Here is a 25,872-nt window from a genome sequence, read left to right on the forward strand (position 1 = left end):
ATCAACATTAAAAAATTGTGAAAAGGCATTATAAAGAAAGTAAAAAGACAACCTACAGAAGGGAAGAAAGTATTTTCAAATCATAAGTTTCATAAGGGTATAGTATCTAGAACATGTTAAAAACTCTTACAACTAAACAACAAAAAGACAAACAGCCCAATTAAAAAGTGGGCAAAGGATTTTGAATAGATATTTTTCCCAATAAAATATACAAATGGCAAAAAGTACACTAAAAGATGCTCAAAATCAAAATCATTGCACATTAGGAAAATGGCATAACTACTGGAAAGACAAATTACAAAAAAAGAAATCAATAATATGGATAGTCTAATATAAATTATATAAATGAAATTTTTAGTCAGAAACCCTCTCACAGTGCTGCTCAGTTAGCTTGCTTGGTTAGAGCACGGTACCTACAACACCAAGGTCAAGGGTTTGGTTCCATAAACCAGCCAGTCACCAATAAAACAAACAAACAAACAAACAAACAAACAAAACCCTCTCACAGAGAAAACCCCAGACCCAAATACATTCACTGGACTCTGCAAAAAAATTCAAAAAACAAACTGTACCAATTCTACACAGCAACTCTAGAAAACTGAAGACAATGAAACCCTTCCCAATGTGCTTTATGAAGCCAAAATATCCCGTTACCAAAACCAGACAAAGACTTGACAAGGAAAAAAACCCAAAAAACAAAACTACAGAACAATGTCTCATGTGAACATTGATGTAAAATAATTTTAAAATGTTAAAAAATCAACTCCATTAATATATAAAAATGATGCTATATCATAACCATGTGAGGTTTATCCCAGAAATGTATGGTTAGTTTATTATTTAAAGCCAGAGGCATAACACTACCTGACATCAAACTATACTACAAAGCTATAGTAACCAAAACAGCATAGTCCTGGCATAAAAACAGAGACACACACAAATGGAACAGAATAGAGATCCCAGAAATCAGCCCATACACCTGTGGCCATCTGATCGTTGACAAAGGCCCCAAGAACACATACTAGGGAAGAGAATGCCTCTTCAATAAATGGTGCTGGGAAAAGTGGACATCTCTATGTAGAAAAATGAAACTAGACTCATACCTCTCATCACATATCAAAATCAACTCAAAATGGATTAAAGAATATACATCCTGAAACTACTGAAACTGTACAACTCCTAAAATAAAACATAGGAGAAACACCGCAGGAAGTAGGACTAGGCATAGACTTTATGAATATGACCTCAAAAGCACAGGCAACCAAAGGAAAAATAAACAAATGGGATTATATCAAACTGAAAAGCTTCTGCACGGCAAAAGAAACAATTAACAGAGTGAAAAGACAACCAACAGAGTGGGAGAAAATATTTGCAAAATATGCATCTGACAAAGGATTTATATCCAGAATATACAAGGAACTCAAACAACTTAAGAACAAAAAAACAAGTAACCTGATTAAAAAATGGGCAAAGGAGGGCTTGTGGGTTAGCTCAGTTAGTTAGTGCACAGCCTTGTAACACCAAGGTCATGGGTTCAGTCAGATCCCCTTACTGGCCAGCTGCTAAAAAAATTATTTAAAAAAAAAAAAAAAAAAAAAAGGGCAAAGGAACTGCAGGGATTTCTCAAAGGAAAATATACAAATGGCCAACAGACATATTAAAAATGCTCAATATCACTCAGCATTCAGGAAATGCAAATCAAAACCACAATGAGATATCATCTCACTCAATTAGCCTGGCTAATATCCAAATGACTGAGAATAACAAATGCTGGCAAGGATGCAGAGAAATGGGAACCTTCCCACACTGTTGGTGGGACTTAAAATGGTGCAGTCATTATGGAAAATGGTATGGAGGTTCCTCAAACAACTACAGATAGAACTGCCATATGACCCAGCAATCCCAGTGCTGGGTATATACCCAAAGGAACAGAAATCATCATGTTGAAGGGATACCTATACTTCCATGTTTACTGCAGTGCTATTTACAATAGCCCAGAGTTGGAACCAGCCTTAACACCCATCATCAGACAAGTGGATAAGGAAAATGTGGTTTATCTACACAATGGAATACTACTCTGCAATAAAAAAGAATGAAATACTACCATTCACAGCAACATGGATGAACTTAGAGAAAATTATGTTAAGTGAAATAAGCCAGGCACAGAAAGAGAAATACCGCATGTTCTCATTTATATATGAGAGCTGATAAAAATAAACAAATAAATAGAAACAAAAAAAAGATACAACAATCACAATAATTCCTTGAACCTGTTAAGAGAAGAGAACAGATATGATGTTGATGGGGGTGGGAAAGCAGGAGAGGGAAGGGAGAAAGGGAGGAATTGGTAAAGGGCCATGAAATCCAACTACATTGTATAATGATAAACAAACAAACAAACAAACAAACAAAAAACCAAAAAAATAAAAACCAGTGAAATTCACCATTTTGAGATTTTTTTAAGGCAAAAAAAAAAAAAAAAATTGTGACCAAATTCAGAGTCCATTCATTGAAAAATTTTTCAGTTAATTAAGGATAGAAAGAAATTTCCTCAAGCTGATAACCAACGTCTATGAAAAACTGATGGCTAATATCCTACTTAAAGGTGAAAGATTAAATGCTTTCTCCCTTAGAATGAGAACAAGGCAATGACATCAGCTCTCTTCTCAACTAGTCAATACTGTACTAGTCCCAACCACTGAAACAAAGGGAGATGAAAAATAAAAACATGTAGACTGGAAAGGAAGAAATAAAACTAGAACTAATAAGTGAGTTTAGCAAGGTTGTAAGATACAAAAACAACTGTATTTATACACACCAGCAACAAACAATTAGAAAAAAATTAAAACAAAAGTTCATTGAATATGGCATCAAAAATATGAACTACAGATAAATTTCACAAATACATGCAAAGACAAACATCTAGAGATATATTCCATGCTCATGGATCAGAACACTCAATAGCATTAAGATGTCAATTCTATCCCCAATTAATGTATAAACTCAGTGCAATCCCAATCAAAATCCTGGTAAGCTTTTTGAAAAAAATTTGTAGACATTCACAAGGTGATTCTGTAATTTATATGGAAATACAAAAAAATCTGAAATAGCCATAATAGTTTTTCAAAAGAACAAAGCTTAAGGATATACACTTCCTGATTTCAAGACTTATTATAAAAGTACAGTAATTAAGATAGAGTGGTTGGTAACAAAAAAATAGGCCAGAGAGATAGATGAAACAGAATGGAGAGTAAGAAAGGAATCCACACATTTATGGCCAATTGATTTTCAACAGGGTACTAAGGCAACTCAATATAAAAAGGATAGTCTTTTCAACAACTGGTGCTAGAACATTACATATGCATATGAAAAGACTGAATCTCAATCCATAACTCACACCATATACAAATATAAAACCTATAAAGATTAAATCACAAAGACACAGATAATATGAATAGATAATAACTAGTACGAACATTAATCAATAATCAAAGATATCCCAACAAAGAAAAGCCCTGGACCTGATGGCTTCAAGGGTGAACTCTACCAAACTTTTAAAGAACTAACACCAATGCTTCTTCAAACATTCCAAAAAACTGAAGTGGAAGTAACACATCCTAACTCATCCCATGAGGCTAAGCATTACCCTGATACAAAAGCCAGGTAGGGACTACAAGGAAAAGAACACTATAGACCAATATCCCTTATGAACACTGATGTCAAAACCTTCAACAAAATACTAGAAAACTGAACTCGGCAACATAATAACATGACCAAGCAGGATTTATTTCTGGAAGGTAAAACTGGTTCAAATAAAAATTGAACAATGTAATACAAAACATTAACAGAATAATGGCAAACACACACCACACACAAAATCTCAACTGATGCAGAAAAAGCATTTGACAAAATTCCACACCCTTTCATGATTAAAACACTTAACAAGGAATCTAAGGAATAGAAAGAAACAAACTCAAAGTAATAAAAGCCAAACATGAAAAATCTCAGTGAACATCATGCTCAATGGTGAAAGACTGAAAGCTTTTCCTCTAGGATACAAAACAAGATTAGGATATCTGCTTTCACCATTTCTATTCAACATAGCACAGGAAGTTTCAGCCAGAACAATTAGGCAAGAAAGAGGAATAAAAGGCATACAAATTGAAAAAGAAGCAGTAAAATTATCTCTGCAGATGATATGATCTTATATGCATAAAAGATTTCACACACACATACAAAAGAAAAACATTAGAATTAATAAGTATTCAGGAAAGTAGCAGGATACAAAGCCAACATACAAAGATCAATTGCATTTCCACACCATACCAGTGAATAATCTGAAAAGGACATTAAGAAAACAATTACATTAACAATAGCATTAAGAAAAATAAAATACTTAGGAATTAACTTAACCAAGGAAGTTTAAGACATGTACAATGAAAGCTACAAAATATTGTTGAAAAATATAAAGACATAAATAAATGGAAAATCATTCCATGTTCATGAATTGGAAGACTTAATGTTGTTAAGATATCAGTAATACCCAAGTGATCTATGGATTCAATGCAATCCCTATCAAAATCCCAGGAACAATTTTGCAGAAATAGAAAAACCCCATCCTAAAAATCATATGAAATCTCAAGGGACCCTGAATAGCTGAAACAGTCTTGAAAAAGGACAACAAAATTGGAGAACTCACACTTCCTGATTTCAAAACTTACTACAAACAGTAATCAAAACTGTGGTACTAGCATACAAATAGGTAAATGGACCAATGGAATAGACAGCCAAGAAATAAATCCTCACAGATACTGTCAAATGATTTTTGACAACAGTGCCATGACCATTCAATGGAGAAAGGACAGTCTTTTCAACAAATAGTCAAGGGAAAACTAGATAGCCACATGCAAATGAATAAAGTTGAATCTTTACCTGACACCCTACAGAAAAATTAACTCAAAATGTATCAAGATCTAAAGATATAAAACTCTTAGAAGAAAACATAAGACAAAAGCTTTATAACATTGGATTCAACAGTGATTTCTTGGATGTGACAGCAAAGGCACAGGCAACAAAATAAAAAATAAAATTTAAAAAATTTAAAATAGGCAAATAGAACTTTATGAAAATTAAAACATTTTGTGCATCAAAAGACACTATCAACAGAATGAAAACACAATGCACAGAATGGGAGAACATATTTGTAAATTATATATTTGATAAGGGATTGATAACCAAAACATACAGAGAACTCCTACACTTACCAACAAAAAAACGAACAAGCCAATTCAAACATGAACAAAGGACTTGAATAGACATTTCTCCAAAGAAGATATACAAATGGCCAATATGTACATGAAAGGATGCTCAACATCACTTAATCATTAGAGAAATGCAAATCAAAACTACAATTAAATACCACCTCACACCCATTAGGATCACTATTATCAAAAAACAAAATAACAAGAGTTGGGGAGGATGTGGAGTACCTGGAACCCTTGTGCACTGTTGGTGAGAATGCAAAATGGTTTGCATTCTGTGCTGGAATGCTGCTGTGGAAAACAGCACGATGGCTCCTCCAAAAATTACAAATAGAAATACTATATAATATAGCAATTCCACTTCTGGGCATATACCAGAAAAAAAGTTCAAAGCAGGAACTCAAAGAGATATTTGTACTCCCATGTTTATAGCAACAGTATTCACAATAGCTAAAAGGTAGTAGCAACTCAAGTGTTCATCCATGGATAAATGGATAATCAATGTGAATATTATTTAGCCTTAAAAAGGAAAGAAATTCTGACTTATGCTACAACACTGAGACCTTGAAGACATTATGCTAAGTGAAATAAGCCAGGCATAAAAAGACAAATACTACATGATTCCACTTACATGATGCACTAAGAGTTGTCAAAATCATAGAAATAGAAAGTAGGATGCTAGTTGCCAGGGGCTAGGAGAAGTGGGGAATGAGGAGTTATTATTTAATGGTGATATGGATTGTGTCCCCCAAGTTTTATGTATTAGTAGCTTGATTCCCACTGTGTCTGTTAAGAAGGTGAGAAATCCTATTATGGTAATGGAAAGGTGGGGCCTTGGAGAGGTGATTAGATTCTGAGGACCATGCCCAGTGAATGGATTAAAATGGTAATCAAGGGAGTGATTCTGGGGGCTTTAAAAGGAGAGTACATAAGGAGCTACCTCTCTCTCTCTCTGCTCTACAATTTCTGCCATGTGAGACTCCTGGGTTACTGTCGCCACCACCAAGAACCTTCTTACCAGATGTGTTCCCCTGCACTGTGGACTTCTCAGCCTCCAAAACTGTAAGCAATAAACTTTTTTTTTTCTTATAAAATACCCAGTTCTGGATATTTGTTACAAGCAATAGAAACAGACTAATACAAATGGGTAGACAATTTCAATTTTACAAGATGAAAAGAGTACTACTACATATGGATGGTGGTGATGGTTGTACATCATGAATATGTTTAATACCAGTGAACTGTACACTAAATAATAGTTAAGGTGGTAAATTTTACCTTGTAAGTATTTTTCCCACAATAAAAATGGGAAAAAAATGAAACATTATACATATACTAAAATAGAACGACTAAAATCAAAATGTGTAATTATGCCAACTACTGGTCAGAATTTGGCAAAACTAGAACTCGCATCCACTGCTGATAGAAATGTGAAATAGTTTAGCTAGTTGGAAAACTGCTTTTTTGTTTTTGTTTTAAGTAAAACATGAAGATATCAGACTCTGCCAGTCCACTCCTAGGTATTTATGAAAGGAAAATGAAAGCGTACATCTTTACAAAGACTTGTACAAGAATGTTCACAGCAGCTATATTTGCAATGGACAAAAACTGGAAAGAAAACAAATGTCCACCAACAGGTGACTGGATTACCAAATTATGGTATTTCCATATAATGGTATACTTCTCAGCAATGAAAAGGAAAGAACTACTGATACACAAAATATTATGGATGAAATTCAAAATAATTGTGTTGAGTGAAAAGAGCCAGAGGAAAGAGTACACACTGTATGATTCCATTCATATAAAGTTCTAGAAAATGCAAACATCTATAGTGATAGAAAGCGGATAAGCAATTGCATGGTAACAGAGTTGGAGGAAGGAATGCATTACAAAGAGGGATCATTGATTATGTTCATTGCACTGATAGTTTCAGAGATAAATACATGTCAAAACAACAAATTGAATACTTTACGTATGTGCTCCTTATTCTCTGTCAATTATACCTCAATAGAACTGTTATAAAAAAAATAAAAAAAAAAGACGGCTCACAGAATTATTATAAGGATAAAGTAAGATATTGCACCTATTAAGTTTTAACAGGTGAGCGTATAAAATGCTCTGTTATTCTGGGACAGAATAAACTCTTTTTTTTTTTTAAAGATGACCGGTAAGGGGATCTTAACCCTTCACTTGGTTTTGTCAGCACCACGCTCTCCCAAGTGAGCTAACCGGCCATCCCTATATAGGGATCCAAACCCTTGGGCCTTGGTGTTATCAGCATCACACTTTCCAAAGTGAGCCACGGGCCGGCCCTTAAACTCTTGATAAACATTACCCTCTACTACTATTATATAACAACAGAAAAAATACGTGGGTAATTAATTCAATGTTTAAAGCACCTTTAATATACCTTAGCTTCTTCCTCCTGTGCTTTTTTCACAATTGCTTGTAATTGCACCTCTCGTTTAAATTCCGCATGAAGTAATTTCTCTTCCATCATCCTACGTCGTTGATCTAACAATTCTTCCTTCCACTTTCGGACATCCTTCTCCTATATATAGTGAATTATCAAATAATTAATTTCAAAATATGCAATCATTTAACAGAAGTGCAAACAAATAAATGGCTTATGAAATATAAAGTCTAAACCTGGAAAGATCTTCTGGAGCATGAGCAATGATTAAGGATACAGACTATGAAGCCAGGTTACTTGAGTGCATAATCTACCTTGGCCACTTACCTGGGGCAAGTTTTTTTTTTTTTTTAAACTTTTATTTTGTTGATATACATTGTGGTTGATTATTGTTGGGCCTTACCAAATCCTCCCTCCCTCCTTCCTCTCCCCCAACAATGTCCTTTCTGTTTGCTTGTCGTATCAACTTCAAGTAATTGTGGTTGTTATATCTTCTTCCCCCCCCCCATTTTGTGTTTTTGTGTGTGTGTATGTGTGTGTGTGTGTGTGTGTGTGTGTGTGTGTGTGTGAATTTATATATTAATTTTTAGCTCCCACCAATAAGTGAGAACATGTGGTATTTCTCTTTCTGTGCCTGACTCGTTTCACTTAATATAATTCTCTCAAGGTCCATCCATGTTGTTGCAAATGGCAGTATTTCATTCGTTTTTATAGCTGAGTAGTATTCCATTGTGTAGATGTACCACATTTTCTGTATCCACTCATCCAATGATGGACATTTGGGCTGGTTCCAACTCTTGGCTATTGTAAAGAGTGCTGCAATGAACATTGGAGAACAGGTATACCTTCGACTTGATGAGTTCCATTCCTCTGGGTATATTCCCAGCAGTGGGATAGCTGGGTCATATGGTAGATCTATCTGCAATTGTTTGAGGAACCTCCATACCATTTTCCATAGAGGCTGCACCATTTTGCAGTCCCACCAACAATGTATGAGAGTTCCTTTTTCTCCACAACCTCGCCAGCATTTATCGTTCAGGGTCTTTTGGATTTTAGCCATCCTAACTGGGGTTAGATGGTATCTCAGTGTGGTTTTGATTTGCATTTCCCGGATGCTGAGTGATGTTGAGCATTTTTTCATATGTCTGTTGGCCATTTGTATATCTTCCTTAGAGAAATGCCTACTTAGCTCTTTTGCCCATTTTTTAATTGGGTTGCTTGTTTTCTTCTTGTAAAGTTGTTTGAGTTCCTTATATATTCTGGATATTAATCCTTTGTCAGATGTATATTTTGCAAATATTTTCTCCCACTCTGTTGGTTGTCTTTTAACTCTGTTAATTGTTTCTTTTGCTGTGCAGAAGCTTTTTAGTTTGATATAATCCCATTTGTTTATTTTTCCTTTGGTTGCCTGTGCTTTTGGGGTCGTATTCATGAAGTCTGTGTCCCGTCCTATTTCCTGAAGTGTTTCTCCTATGTTTTCTTTAAGAAGTTTTATTGTTTCAGGGTGTATATTTAAATCCTTAATCCATTTTGAGTTGATTTTAGTATATGGTGAGAGGTATGGGTCTAGTTTCATTCTCCTGCATATGGATATCCAGTTATCCCAGCACCATTTGCTGAAGAGGCAGTCCCTTCCCCAGTGAATACCTGGGCAAGTTTTTTAGCCTATGTCTCAGTTTCCTTATTATAAAAAGAGAATAACAATAATAATAGTGCTTAACTCATAGCATTATTTTAAAGATTGAGTTAATATATGTAAAACTCTTACAACATGGCTCTATAGAAATATTTGCTATTATCATTGTATTGCACCATGAGTACACTTAAAATGAACATACTGTGTATTTCTTATCCTTATAAACCTTAATGTCCCTATAATATAACCCATTATATAAATTATAATATGTTATATATATATTATAACCATTACATTCAAGAAATGTAAGTAATTTTATCCTAGAGACTGGAAAATGAAGAGAAGTCTGAAAAACCACATTATTTGTATAAGAAATACAAATCTCTGAAGGAACAGAGAGAATGGAATAAATATAATAACTGCCTTTAATTCCTCAAAATATCAAATGGGAGAAGTAAAAGACTTGTTCTATGCTCCAAGAAATAAGGTTCAGCATCAATGAGAAAAATCATAGAAAATCAGAAGTTGTCTCCATACGAAAAAACTAACATTTCAGTAGAATTTTATGTAAATAATTATATGTTGAACCATCTGAAAAAGTATAATGCAGAAACAGCACTGGACTAGGAGCCAGAGAACAGATCCTTGAAGCCTTCGTTCTGCAAATTATTGGTCATGTGAAACTAGAAATGACACTTAGCCTGTCCTAGATTCAGTTTTCACATCTGTAAAATGGGGTCAATACCTGCCCTATATACCTCACAGAGTTACTGTAGTGACCAGATGAGACAATATAAGTAGAATAGTGTTGAAAGCAATCACTCATCATACAAATGGAAGGGAGAGTTTACTGTTAAAATTAATTAAAGGGTGCTGTGGTTTGAATATGGTTTGTTCCCACGAAAACTCAGTTTGAGGCTTGGTTCTCAACATTGCAATGTTGAGAGGTTGAACCTGTAAGAAGTGGGACCTAATGGGAGGTGTTTAAGCCATGACAGCTCCTCCCTCTTTGGCAGCTTGGTGTCCTTCTTGCAGTAGCAAAAGAGTTCTTGCTCTAGCAAGACCGGATTAGTTACCAAAGAGTGGGCTGTTACAAAAGTTTGGCTTTGTAGACTCTCTGTTGCTCCCTCTCTCTCCATGTGATTGATCTCTTTGCATATGGCTCCCCTTCCACTTTCTGCCATGAATTGAAGCACCATGAGGCCCTCAACAGATGCAGCTGCCCAATCTTGAACTTTCCATCTGCCAGAATTGTGAGCCAAATAAACCTCTTTTCTTTACCCAGCCAGGTACTCCGTTATAGCAACACAAGATGGACTAAGACAAAAGGATACCTACATTGATGAGAAAATTAAACTAGAGAACTTCTAAAGTCTTGTACAATTTCAGTAATCTGTATTTTGCATGAATATTTGTAGATTATACTATACATTAATAAAGTATACTATGTAATTTTATTTGTATTAAAAAACATAGTAAGAGAGGAAATGTATTTGTGTTAGAGAACTTCTCTTAAGTTGAGAATGAAATAATGTATTAACTCTTATAAAATCCCACAACATGGACACTCTGCTTTTAATATCTGATCTATTCATTCTAAAATGACAAATTCTGAGATTCAGGTAAAAAGAAAATTTTTTTACCGGAATTTTCTTCCAGTTACAGTCAACTTTACTACTGTATTAAAGAGAATCTTATGCTACCTAACTCATTCTTACAAATATTCAGGTTATTTGGTCCAATTATCTCTCCCAAATTTAAAACATACATTAAAAGTAAAGCAAATAATACACTTAACCTATGCATATTGTACTACTTTCCAGTACCAGAAGATAACAAAGTTCACCTGTAACTACAATGTAGTGGTCATACATCTTCTGTCACCCTGTGTTTGATACTTGTAGTATGCAGCCTCCAAGACAGTGCCAAATGACCTAAGACACCTGGTATTCAGACCCCTGTGTAATATCTTCCTACATTGTAACCAGAAGAACACAGCAAAAGTGATGATATAAAAGACAGTGCAGCTTCCATTTTATCAACTCACTCTTTTTCTCTTTCCCATTCTCTCAGATTACATGGGAAAACCACCAGCCACATCATAAAGACAGTTGGGCTATGAAAAGGCCCACTTGTCAATGAACTGAGGTTTCTAGCCAACAAGCAAAGCGGAACTGAGGCCTGTAAATAACTGCATGAATGAGTTTGGAAATGGATCCTCCAGCCCCAGATGACTACTACCTTGATTGACAGCTTGACTGCAACCTCAGCAGAGACCCAGAGCAAGAATCACTAGGCAAGCCACTCCTGGTTTCCTTGCCCACAGAAATTGTGAACTAATAAATGTCTGTTGTTTTAAGTTACTAAGTTTTGAGGTGATTTGTTACAAAGCACAGATAAACAACGCCGTACTCATCTGCTACATGAGAGAAATAGTAAGAGTGACCATATGTTCAGCAAACTCCAACCTAGCACTATATCACTGTTTTATATACTTGTGTCATTTAAGCATCACAAGAAGTTTATTATTATACTTGTCATTTTACAGATAAAGAAACTGAAATACAATCATGTTAAGTAAATTGCCAAGGGCATCATAGCTAATTTTGTGGTAAAATCAGGATTTGAGCTTAGTCAGTCATCTCCAGAGCCCATGTTCTTTCCACTATAACACACTAATCAATAGTTACGCAGATGGAAATACTCAGACTCTTTTCTGTAAATATAATTAGTGCCATGCTTATTCAAACCTGATCATCCTATTTTTTTACTATTGATAATAGCAAGTTTTTTTCTTTTAATCAGTTTATATCACATTATATTAGTAGATATTCCAATGAAAAAGATCTTTGAATTCAAACCCAACTTTTGCTATGCTGTTTTTGTTTATTGTTTTGTTAACTATAGTCATGATGCTGTACATTACAGCTCCAAAAATTACTCATCTTGCATAACTGAAACTTTGTACCCTTTGACCAACATTACCCCATTGCCCCCTCCCCATAGCAACCAACATCCTACTTTCTGCTTCGATGAATTTGACTATTTTAGATTCCATGCATAAGTGAGATCATGCACTATTTCTGTGTCTTGATTATTCCACTTAGCTTAATTAATGGCTTCTAGCTCCATCCATATTGTCACAATTGGCAGAATTTCATTTCTTAAAGTTGAATAAAATTGTATACACACACACACACCACATTTACATTATCCATTTGTTGGCAGACATGTAGGTTGTTATATCTTGGCTATTATGGAGAATGCTACAATGAACATTAAATATCCTTTGTATATATAATTGGATATATAGCCAGAACTACTGCTGGATCAAATAGTAGTTCTATACTAATTTTTAAGGAAACTCCATACTGCTTAGCATAATGGCTGCACTAATTTATATTTGCACCAGCAGCATACAAGGATTCCCTTTTCTACACATCCTTGCTAACACTTCCCTTTTGTCGTTTTGATGATAGCCATCCTAACAGATGTAAGGTGGTACTTCACTGCAGTTTTGACTTGCATTTCCCGGATGATTACAGATGTTGAGCACCTTTCCATACACCTATTAGCCCATTTTAATTTCTCCTTTTTAGACATGTCTACATAGGCCCTTTGCCTATTTTTGAATTGAGTTGTTTTCTTGCTATTGAGTTGTGTGAGTTCTTTAAATATTTTGGACATTAACACCTTATTAGATATGTTTTACAAATATTTTCCCCCACTCCGTAAGTTGTCTTTTCATTTGTTGATTTTTTTCCTCTGTTGTGCAGAAATTTGATATAATCCCACTTGTCTATTTTCACTTTTGTCACCTCTGCTTTTGGTGTAATATCCAAAAATTCATTGCAAAGATCAAAGGCAAGAAGGTTTTTCCCTATGCTTTCTTCTAAAAGTATTATTTCAGGCTTTATGTTTAAGTCTTTAATTTTGAATTGATTTTTGTACATAGTGTGAGATAGGGGTCCAATTTTATTCTTCTGCATGTTGAGATCCAATTTTCCCAACATCATTTGTTCAAAAGACTATACTTTCCCCATTGTGCGTTCTTGGCTCCCTCGTCAAAGATCTGTTGACCATTATTATTGGGTTTGTTTCTGGGTTCTCTACTATGTTCCATTGGTCTGTATGTACGTTTTAATGCCACTACCAAACTGTTTTCATTACCATACCTACATTATATAATTTGAAATCAGGAAGTATGATGCCTCTAGCCTTATTCTTCTTGCTCAAGATTATGTTGTATCTTGGCAGTCCTTTGTAGTTACACAGTAATTTTAAAACTGTTTTTTCTATTTTGGGGGGGGGGGGGAGGCATGGGGATTTTGATAGGAATTGCATTGAATCTGAGGACACTGTAACAATATTAGTTCTTGCAATCCATAAACATAGGATGTCTTTCCACTTACTTGGTGTCTTATTTTCTTTCATCGATGTTTTATAATTTTCAGTGTATAAGTCTTTCATCTCTTCGGTTAATTCCTAACTCTTTTATTCTTTTTTTTTCCTAATGTAGATACTATTGTTTTCTCAATTTCCCTTTTGGGTAGTTCAACATTAGCTTGTAGAAACCTCAGTGATTTTTGCATTTGTTTTTAATTGAAACAACTGATTGCATATATCTGTGGGGTACAGCATTGAATATCAATACCTGTGTACAATATGTGATTTTCAAACCAGGATAATTAGTATATTCAACATTATACAACACTATCATTTTTGTGACCCTTTACCAATCTCTCACTAATCTCCCTTCCCCCTCCCCCTTTCCCACCTCTAACAACCTCAGTTCTCTTCTCTCACCTCCCTTCTCCCATTTATTATTTCTTTTTAGTTCCCACTTACGACTGAGGACATGGATATTCCTCTTTCTCTGCCTGGCTTTTTTCACTTAAGATAATTTTCTCTAAGTTCATATGTTGCTGTGAATGACAGAATTTCATTCTTTTTTAAAGCAGAGTAGTATTCCATTGAGTATATATGCCACATTTTCCTTATCCAGTTTTCCATCAATGGACATTTAGGGTTGTTTCAACTCTTGGCTAGTGTAAATAGAGCTGTGATAAACATGGGAGTGCAGCTATCCCTTCGACATGATGATTTGCATTCCTTTGGGTATATACCCAGCACTGGGATTGCTGGGTCATACGGCAGTTCTATCTGTAGTTGTTTGAGAAACATCCATACATTTTCCATAATAGCTGCACCAATTTACAGTCTTACCAATAGTGTAGGAGGGTTCCCCTTTCTCTGCATCCTTGCCAGTGTTTGTTAGTCTCTGTCTTTTGGTAATAGCCAGTCTAACTGGGGTGAGATAACATCTCAATGTGGTTTTGATTTGCATTTCCCTGATGCTTAGTGATGTCAAGAATTTTTTCACATGTCTGTTGGCCATTTGCATATCTTCCTTTGAGAAAAGCCTGCTCAGCTCCTTTGACCATTTTTTAATTGGGTTGTTTTTTCACTCTTAAGTTGTTTGAGTTCCTTGTGTATTCTGGATATTAACCCCTTGTTGGATACATATTCGTGAATATTTTCTCCCATTCTATAGGTTGTCTTTCACTCTGTTAAACACCATATTTTTGCTGTGCAGAAGCTTTTTAGTTTGATATAATCTCATTTGTTTATTTTTCCTTTGTTACCTGTACTTTTGGGGCCTTATTCAAAAAGTTTTTGCTCAGTTCTACTTCCTCATGCATTTCCCCTATGTTTTCTTTTAGTAGTTTTGTAGTTTCAGGTCTTATATTTAAGTCTTTAATCCATTTTGAGTTGATTTTGGTATATGGCAAGAGTTACAAATCTAGTTTCATTCTTCTACATATGGATGTCCAATTTTCTCAGCACCATTTACTGAAGAGGCAGTCTTTTTCCCCAGTGTAAGTTCTTGTGCCTTTGTCAAAGATCAGTTGACTGTAAGTATGTGGATTGATTTCTGGGTTCTCCATTCTGTCCCATTTGTCCATGTGTCTGTTTTTATGCTGCTACCATGCTGTTTTGGTCACTATATCTTTGTACTATAATTTGAAGTCAGGTAGTCTTATGCCTCTAGCTTTATTTTACTTGGGGTATTTTGTTGTTCCATGTGAATGTCAGAGTTGTTTTTTATTTCTGTGAAGGATATCATTGGTATACTGACGGGGACTGCATTGAATCTGTAGATTGCTTTGGGTAGTATGGACATTTTCATAATGCTAATTCTTCCAATCGAAGAGCATGGGATGTCTTTCCATCTTTTGGTGTCCTCTTTAATTTCAGTAGTGATTCATAGTTTTTGTTGTAGAGATCTTTCACTTCCTTGTTCATTCCTAGGTATCTTATTTCTTTGATGACTATTGTAAATGGGCTAGCTTTCTTAATTTCTTTTTCTGCTAGTTTGCATTGGAGTATAAAAATGCTACTGATTTCTGTGTGTTGATTTTGTATCCTGAAATATTATGGAAATCATTTATCAACTCTAAGAATTTTTTGGTAGAGTTGTTAGGCATTTCTATACAGAACCATGTCAACTGCAAACAGGGACAATTTGACTTTGTCTTTTCCAATCTGGATGCCTTTTATTTCTTTCTCTTGCCTCTTATTCTGGCTAGTACTTCCAATATTATGTTAAATAGGAGTGGTGAGAGTGGGCATCATTGTCTTGTTCCCATTCTTAAGGGAAAAGATTTCAGCTTTTCCCCATTCAGGATGACACTGGCAGTGGGGTTGTCATATATGGCTCTTATTGTGTTGAGATGCTTTCCTTCTATACCTAATTTAATGAAAGTCTGTATCATGAAGGGATGTTGAATTTTGTCAAATGCTTTTTCTGTATCTATTGAGATAATCATATAGTTTTTATCCTTGATTTTGTTGATGTGATGTATCACATTTACTGACTTGCATATGTTGAAACATTCTTGCATCCCTGGGATGAATCCCACGTAATCATGCTGTATAATTTTTTCTGATGTGTTGCTGTATTCTATTTACTAATATTTTATGAGGATTTTTGCATTTTTGTTCATCAAACATAGTGGCCTGTAGTTTTCTTTTTCTGTTGTATCTTTGTCTGGTTTTGGTATCAGGGTCATGCTGTCCTCATAGAATGAGTTTGGGAGTATGGCCTCTGTTTTGATTTTTTGGAATAGTTTGAAAAGAACTGGTGTTAATTTCTCTTTAAAGGTTTGGTAGAATTCAGAAGTAAAGTCATCCAGTCCTGGCCTTTAAATTGTTGGAAGACTGCTGATCACTGCTTCAATCTTGTTGCTTGTTATTGGTCTGGCCACGTTTTCTATTTCTTCTTGTTTCAGTCTTGGTAGTTTGTATGTGTCCAAAAATTTATCCATTTTCTTCGGGTTTTCAAATTTGTTGGTGTATTGTTTTTCTTAATAGTCTCTAATGATTCCTTGTATTTCTGTGGTATCAGTTGTTATGTCTCCATTTTCATATCTAATTTTCATTAATTTTTGTTATTTGGTTCTTCTCTCTTCTTTTTTTAGTTAGCCTAGCTAATGGTTTGTCTGCCTTGTTTATCTTCTCGAAAAACCAACTTTTTGTTCACTGATCTTTTCCAGGGTTTGGGGGTTTTTTTTGTTTTTTGTTTTTTTAAACATACAGCACCTGGTATTCCAAGGCAGTCTCCCATCCAAGTAATAACCAGGCCCCACCCTACTAAGCTTTCAAGATCAGAAACATTCAGGGTGGTATGGCTGCAGAAAGTAAGTTGTATTTGTGCTTTCATTTACTTCAAGGTATTATTTAAATTCCATTTTGATTTCCCCTTTTCCAAATATCTGTTCAATAGTATAATGAATAGTTTTTACATTGTTGTTAACTTTCTTGTTTTCTTTCTGTTATTTCTATTTTCATTCCTCTGTGATGTAAGAAGTTACTTGGTATATTTTCAATATTCTTAAATTCCTCAAGTGTGTGACCTAACATGTGATCTACCCTGGAGATGTTCCAAGTGCACTTTAGAAAAATGAGTATTCTGCCACTTTTGGGTAGAAAATTCTGTATATGTCTGTTAGGTACATTTAGTCTATAGTATTGTTCAAGTTGATTGTTTCCTTATTGATTTTCCACCTGGATGTTCCATCCGTTGTTGAAAGAATGCACTGAAATCTCCTAATATTATTGTACTGCTATCTTCAGATCTGTCAACATTTGTTTAATATATTTAGGCACTCTGATATTGGCTGCAAATATATTTATAATTGTTACGTTTTCCTGTTGAACTGACGTTTTATCATTATTTAATGATCTTTCTCTCTGGGAAAATTTTTTGACTCAAAGTCCATTTTATCTGATATAATACAATATCTTTTTTCCATCCCTTCTCATTCAGCCTATGTGTCCTTTAGATTGAAAATGAATCTTTTGTAGATAGCATATGGCTGGCTCTTGTTTTTAATTCTTTCAGTCACTTTCTGCCTTTCAATTGGGGAGTTTAATCCATTTACATTTAAAGTAATTACTGATAGGTAAACTTACTATTGCCATTTTGTTAATTATTTTCTGTTTTGCAGTTTGTTTGTTCCTCTCTTCCTCTATTTCTGTTTTATTCTGTTATTTGATTTTTTTTTTGTAATGGTTTGATTTTAATTCTTTCTTTTTATCTTTTGTGTACCTACAATAAGTTGTGCCTTTGTGTTTATAAACATCTATTTTAATAACAACTTAAATTCAAATACATACAAAAACTCTACACTTTTACCTGACGACACACTTTGTGATCTTGAAGTCAAAGTTTACTACTTTTCATACGATGAGTCCATTACCAAATTTTTGTCATTATACTTTTTCTTAGTACTTTTGTCCTTTAATTTTTATATTGGGGTAAATGGTTGGTTGTGCACCACCATTAGAGGGTAACATTGATGGAGTTTGGTTGTGTTGTCCCCTCCAAAACTCATGTGGAAATTTGATCCCCAATGTGGCAGTGCTGGAAACTGATTGAGTCATGGGGGCGGATCCCTTATGAATGGATTAATGCTCTCCCTGGGGGCGGGGGGATTAATGAGTGAGTATTTGCTCTATTAGTTTCCACAAAACTTCATTGTTTAAAGGACCCTGGCACATCCTCTCTTGCTTCTCTCTTGCTTCCTCTCGCCACATGATCTGCTTGTACCTGCTGGCTGCCTGCCACTTTTCTGCCATTAGTAGAAACAGCCTGAGGCCCGTGCCAGATGCAACTGTCCTAGAATCGTAAGCCAAATAAACCTCTCTTCTTTATAAATCACCCAGTCTCAGGTATCTGTTGTAGCAACACAAAACAGACTAAAACAGAAAATTGGTACCAAGGAGTGGGGTGTTGCTATACAGACACTTGAAAATGTGGATGCAGCTTTGGAACTGGGTAATGGGCAAAGGTTGAAGGAGTCTAGAAAAATCAGAAGAGAAAAAGATGAGGGAAAGTTTGAAAGATTTTAGAGATTGGTTAAGCGGCTGTGACCAGAATGTTGATAGAAATGTGGACAGTAAAGACCATGTAGATGATGATGTCTCAGACAGAGATGAGGAACTTATCAGGAATTGGGGCAAAGATCACCCTTGCTATGCCATAGCAAGGAATTTGGCTGCATTGGGTCCATGCCCTTGGACTTTGTGGAAGGTGGGACTTAAGAGTTGTGAACCAACGTATCTGGCAGAAGAAATTTCCAAGCAGCAAAGCATTAAGGACACTGAATGTTTATTTCTAACAGCTTATGCTGAGTTAGGGCAGAAAAGGCATGATGTAAAGCCAGAATTTAAAAAGGGAGCAGAGTATAAAGATTTGGAAAATTTGCAGCATGGCCATGTAGTAGAAAAGCAGAGAGCATGCAATGGTGCAGCCCAGCAACCATTAGCTCAGAAGATTAGTACAAAGGAAAGGGATTATCAAGAGAAGGAGAAAAGGGCCCTGAAGGCATTGCAGAAGCCTCTGGGGCCAACCCTTCCATTTCAGGCCCAAATGCCTAGGGATACAGAATGGTCTGGGGTAATGGGCCTGAGAAACCCTCCATGGGCTCACTGCCCAGGGCCACCTTGAGAAGCTGCTTCCAGCACCAACACTCCAGCTGCTTTGGCTGCTCCAGCTGTGGCTAAATTGGCCCCAGGTGTGGCTGGACCCACAGCTTTGGAAAATACAAGTCAGAAGTCTTGGCAGCATTCACGTGGTGTTAGGTCTGCAGGCTTACAGAATGCCAGAGCTGGGAAGGCTTGGGAACCTCCACCCAGAGCTCAAAGTATGTATGGAAAAGTCTGGGGGCCCAGGAAGAGATCTGTCACAGGGGTGGAGTCACCACAGAAGGGGTGGAATAACGGAGTTTGGATGTGTTGTCCCCTCCAAAACTCATGTGGAAATTTGATCCCCAGTGTGGCAGTGTTGGAAACTGATTGAGTCATGGGGGCGGATCCCTTATGAATGGATTAATGCTCTCCCTGGGGGAGGGGGAGTAATGAGTGTGAATTCTTGCTCTACTAGTTCCCACGAGAGCTGATTGTTTAAAGGACCCTGGCATTGCTTCCTCTTGCCATGTGATCTGCTTGTACTCGCCGGCTGCCTGCCACTTTCTGCCATGAGTAGAAGCAGCCCGAGGCCTGTGCCACATGCAGCTGTCCCAGAATCGTAAGCCAAATAAACCACTTTTCTTTATAAATTACCCAGTCTCAGGTATTTCTGTTACAGCAACACAAAATGGACTGATATATATACGGTCTTCTGCATTTGACTATATATTTACCCCTACTGGTGAGATTTATACTTTCATATGTTTTCATATTGCCCTTTATCATGTTTTCAATTCTATTATAAGAACTCCATGAAGTGTTTCTTCTAAGCCATGCCTAGTGGCAAAAACTCCCTCAGTTTTGTGTGTCTGGGAAAGACTCTCCCCTACGTTTTTAGGGATAGCTTTGTAGTGTATAGTACTCATGGTTGGCAATTTTTTTCTTTCAGTACTTTGAATATATCTTGCCATTGTCTCCTTTCCTGTAGAGTTTCTGCTGAGAAATTCAGTAATAATTTTTTCTGGTGGTGGGGGAGGGGAGTCCCTTGTATGTAATGAGTCACTTTTCTCCTGCTGCTGTCAGAATTCTCTCTTTGTCTTTGAGGGTTTTTTTAATTTATCAATATACAGTTAGTTGATTTTTGTGTTCCTTTACCAATTCCTCCTTTTCTCCCCTCTCTCTCCTCCACATCAACATTATATCTATTCACTTATCTTAACAAGTTCAATGAATTATTGTGATTGTTGTGTCTTCTTCCCTCCCACCCCCTGTCTATTTGTTTTGATAGTTTAATTATACTGAGTCTTGGGTAGACTTCTTTATCTTCAACCTGTTTGGGGTTCTATGGGCTTGAGTCTGGATATGTATGTCCCTCCACAGTTTTGGGAAGTTTTTGGTTATTATTTCTTTATAAAAGCTCTCCAAACCTTACTCTCCTCTTCTGATTCTTATCATATGTATAATGGTTCAATGACAGTGTCCCATAAATTCCACAGGCTTTCTTTACACTTTTTCATTCCATTTTCTTTTTTCTCCTCTTACTGGATAATTTAAATGATCTTTCTTCGAGTTCTTTAATTCTTTCCTCTGCTTGACTAAGTGTGCTGCTGGAGCTCTCTGTTGAATTTTTTGGTTCAGTCACTGTATTCATCAACTCCAGAATTTGTTTGCTTCTTTTTTATGGCTTCTATTTCTTTTTCGAGCTTCTAATTTTGTTCATGTATTGTTTTCCTAATTTTGTTCAATTATTTATCTGTGTTCTCTTGTAGCTCCCTGACCTTCTGTAGAACAATTATTTTTAATTCATCATCAAACAGTTTGTGGATCTCTATTTGTTTAGGTTGGTTATTGGAAATTATTACGTTCCCAAGCTGGTGTCACGTTTTTTTCAATTTTTCCTGTTCCCTGTATCCTTGCATTGCTGTCTGTGTATTTAAAGAAGCAGTCACCTTATCCAGACTTTACATATGCATAAGGAAAGACCATCACATGGGAGAGGGGATTATGAGGACCTAAGTAGAGTGGGGGCACAAGGGAGCATATTGTTGTTGCACCAGGCTTAGTGGAATGTGGGACACCAAGTGCAGGCTGTGCAACAGCTCTGGGTCCCATGATGCACAGGGGCATGGCAGCTCACAGAGCTGAGGTTGGCAACATCAGTAACTATGGGGTCTTCGGCTGCAAAAGCTACATGGCTTCAAGGGCTGTTGGGATTACCAGTGGCACCTTGTGTTGAGCAGCAAGCACACCTGGGTAGATGGGGGCTAGGTCCAGTGGCATACACAGCTCTGGAGTTTGGCTGCAGAAATGCATGTGGCAATGGGAGCCAGAGCCAGCTGTGGGCATGCATGTGCATGGCTACTGGGCCATGCACATACACTGACAACTAACAGAGGGCCAGGGCCAGGGCAGTAGCTTGTATTCCTGAGGCTGAAAGGATTGGCCGCAGCCACAGGCATAGTTGTAAAAATCAGAGCCAGTGGCAGGGGCCAAGACCAACCCAAAATAGGCACACACCAGAAACCCAATAATCGTAGCTCAAAACTGTCCTACCAGGTCATTCTACACTTTGGACAAGCCTCCTGAAGAAAACCTGCCAATGATAAGGGCAAACGACAAAATGCAGATTCAATAATCCATGTCAACCCTGCAAAATATCAATTTACTAGATAATTTATGAATAACAAATGGGTTTTTTTTAATTAAACCTCCTAGTTTTCAATAGGCAGTCTCGCCTTTATTTGCTAGTGAATTTAATTATTTTTATGGTTCTTTTAGTTTCTCTCAAACCAAAAGGAAAAGTCTAGTTTTAAAAAGTCCATCAATTGAAGACTATCATAATTTCCTAAAAAAATAAACTTACCCTTTCTAACAATTTCTGGAGCTTTAATGTTTTCTCTTCACGTAACTTTTCCCTCAGTTGCTGTGCTTTCATTTGCTTTTCTTCATGTTTCTTCTTAGATTCTGCAATTGTTCTATTAATAGAAAGAAATGGATGAGACACAAATGTTTACACAATAAGGCCAAAAATAGTGTTCTTTAGATTTCAAAGTTCTTAAAGTATACAGAACTAATTTTGGCCAACCATTTCAGGAAAGCATTGTCATTTTTCAATGGACATGTCACTGTCCTGAATAATGTACCCACAAAGGTCATGTAGCAACTCTACTTAATAGTCAAGAGTGGCTGGTTTTCCTCCTATGAAAAATTTCAAATTAATTTTCAAAGTCCAGACCTTTTACGAGATGGTGAAGAAAGTTTTTCATGCATGTGAATTCCATGCCCTGGAGGTCTAGCAGGTTCCTCTTCTACAATATCCCCCCAGGATGTATTTTGGCGCCAAGATTCACGAGCTGTTCAGAAAAAAGAAACCACTGTTTATCGTTTAACCACATATTTCTATAAAACCACTATTTGATAACAGACTTTTAAAAGGGAATAGCAATCCCACTCTAATTTACTTATTTTAAACAGAAACTACATGTAATAAGATAATCGATTTTATCCACTGTACCTGCACGTCAAATGCGCATGCGCACGCACGCACGCACGCACGCACACACGCACACACACACACACACACACACACACACACACACACAAATACCTTCATAATCTGCAAGGACATCGTTCCAATCCAATGACATACCACAGAAAGATACACTCCCACTGCCCATGCTAGCCTAAAATATAACAAGAGAAACAGAAAAACAAATTTTTGAACACAATTATAACCTTAAGAAATGAACAATACAGGAAATTTTCCTACTTGTTCATATATTGCAATTAACCAACAGCTCAAAACCAGAAAAAAACCTCACATACCTTGTGTAATAACAATAATTATCAAGTTAAAATACTACAGCCAATACAAATTAAGAGCCCAATAGCCAATAACAGCAGAGACAAATAAAGTAAATTTAAAAAGAAACACACTGGCCTTATATTATTACTATATAAACACTGACATATAGAAAGCACATATTTGAAGAGCCCAAGATTATTTAGTGGGCATTAAAATTTAATAAAATGTAAAACATTCAGGGTTAAGTTATTCTTTAACAAATCCTCTTTGCCAACATATATATCCTGAGTACTTAGTGACATCAAGGCAATGTGTCAATTGCTTCTTATTAGTATGATACAAAAAAGTAAAATATCTTAGATTCTCACTCAATCTCTATAAATTGCACTACAAGTAATATTGAGTTTTTACTTTCTGTGAGACTCAATTTCTTGATTTGTAAAAGGAGAATAACCATTCCCAACTTGTCTATTGCATCACATATGAAAATACTTAGTAATGGTAAAGTGCTAAAAAATATTTGCTACTGTTTATTGTATAAGTCTAAATCACCCTGAGAATAATAATAATTATTGTTGGAAATGACTTTTAAATAAATAATTTCAAATAGGACTATATGAACTCCAAGTCTTTCTGGCCCTAAGAATTTTATTTCTATATAATTTTTGAACAATTAAGTTAAAAATTCTAAATACTCACAGAAAAATCACTGTCGTTGTCAGTTTCAATGTTAATATCATTGTTTTCTTCAGCTTCTATTTCTCTAGTTAACTGTTCTTCTTCAGCAATAGCACTAGCAATGGCTTCTTCATTGGCCTTTTCTAGACGATCTGCTAGCTCTTCTTTTTTAGCAAGCACTTCTGCCATGGACTATAAAAAGTTAAAAACAAATAAACAAAAAGAATAATCATCACAGGACTGGAAAATTAAGTAATCATTTCCTTCTTTATGCCTGCTCTAATCACAAACTCAACAGTATAAATAAAATAGCATTGATTTAGAATCATGAAACCTGGGGTCCAATATATGTTCAAACATTTTTCTAGCTGTGTGACTTAGAAGTTTTTTCAAACCAATAGCCTATTTCATATTCCATAAAATAATGGATGGATAATCCATGACTTACCTTTTTTACCAGACTACTGTGTATGAGAAACTGTGAGGTTATATAAATAACAGGTATTATTATGACAAGGCATGAATTTCATCTGAGTTCCAAAATTCAAAAGTTACATATCAAATACATTTACTAAATATAAAATAAAAATAGTATACTATAATGGGAACATAGAAAAATATATGTTATAATGATAACATTTTCTGAATATATATACCTAATTTTAAAATAAGCATTAGAAATAATACAAATAATATGCATAAGAATCATTAATTCATAATGAGGTCCCATGAGAAGCTAAAGATATATACTACAAACCCTAAAGCAAACACTGAAATAACAAAACAAAGAGTTATTTTTAATAAGCTAACAAAGGAGATAAAATGGAATAATAAAAAAAGAGAGAGAGAACAAAGAACACATGGATCAAACAGAAAACAAATAGTAAGATGGTAGATTTAAACAAACCATCTCAATAATCACAATACATATAGTCTAAACACCACAATTAATAGGCAGAGACTATCAAATTGAATAAAAAGCAAGAGCCAATCATATGCTTCTCGTAAAAAACCTTATTTAAATATAAGGACACAAACAGATTACAAGTAAAAAAATCTACACTAATCAAGAGATGGCTGAAGTATCAATATCACACACAGAACATTTCAGAGGAAAAAATATCACCAGGGATTGAAAAAAAAAAGGTCATTTCATAATAATAAAAGAGTCAATTCATCAAGAAGACAAAACAATCCTAAATGTTTATGGACTTAACAGAGCTTTGAAATACATGAAGCAAAAACTGATAGAACTGCAAAAGAAATAAACCTAATGAGAATGTAAAATGGTGCAAACACTTTGGAAAACAGTCTGACAGTTCCTCAAAAGGTTAAACCCAGTTCATATGATCCAGCAATTCCACTCCTAGATATATATCCAGGAGAAAAAAAAACACATATGTGCACACAAAAACTTGTATGTAAATATTTAAAGCAGCACTATGTATAATAGCCAAACTGTAGAAACAATCTAAATGTACATCAATTGGTGAACAAAATGTGATATACCCATACAGTGGAATACTATTTGGTCATAAAAAGGACTGAAGTACTGAGAGGCTAAAACATGTATGAACCTTTAAAACATGCTAAATGGAAGAAGCCAGTACAAAAGACCACAAATTGTATCCCATTTCTAGAAAATGTCTAAAAAAGGCAAAACTATAGAGACAGAAAACAGCTAGGGCTAGAAGGGTGGTGATGGGGTGAAAGGGAGTAACTGCAAATGCAAACTGTGTTTCTTTTCGGAATGATGAAAGTGTTCCAAAACCAGCTATGTGTTGCACAGTTCTGTAATTACACTAAAAAACATTTCATTGTAAACATTAAGTGAATGAATGGTATGTTATACAAATTATATCTTAAGAAAGTTGTTTTTTAAAAAAGAAATAGATCTGGGCCGGCCCCATGGCTCACTCGGGAGAGTGCGGCACTGGTAGCGCCTAGGCCACGGGTTCGGATCCTATATAAGGATGGTCGGTGTGCTCGTGTGAGTGTGGTGCAGATGACACCAAGCCAAGGGTTGTGATCCCCTTACCGGTCAAAAAAAAAAGAAAAAGAAAAAGAAATAGATCCATAGTTACATTCAGAGTTTTCAATACCCCTC

At 35.6% G+C, this 25,872-nt stretch overlaps 1 protein-coding gene across 6 annotated transcripts in view; it reads right to left on the reverse strand.

Moving 5' to 3' along the window:
* The window catches only part of SCAPER (S-phase cyclin A associated protein in the ER), a 491,674-nt gene that overhangs the window by 345,479 nt on the left and 120,323 nt on the right, over window positions 1-25,872 (reverse strand). For all 6 annotated transcript variants that reach the window (XM_063090894.1, XM_063090891.1, XM_063090893.1 and 3 more), the window contains 5 exons: window positions 23,787-23,957; window positions 22,890-22,965; window positions 22,518-22,635; window positions 22,146-22,257; window positions 7,672-7,812 (listed from right to left, as the gene is read on the reverse strand). In XM_063090894.1, coding sequence (XP_062946964.1) covers window positions 7,672-7,812; window positions 22,146-22,257; window positions 22,518-22,635; window positions 22,890-22,965; window positions 23,787-23,957 — 618 coding nt within the window. The remainder of the gene's footprint in view (window positions 1-7,671; window positions 7,813-22,145; window positions 22,258-22,517; window positions 22,636-22,889; window positions 22,966-23,786; window positions 23,958-25,872) is intronic.

The sequence above is a fragment of the Cynocephalus volans genome, chromosome 3, assembly GCF_027409185.1.
Source record: "Cynocephalus volans isolate mCynVol1 chromosome 3, mCynVol1.pri, whole genome shotgun sequence".
NCBI classification, from domain to species: Eukaryota; Metazoa; Chordata; class Mammalia; order Dermoptera; family Cynocephalidae; genus Cynocephalus; species Cynocephalus volans.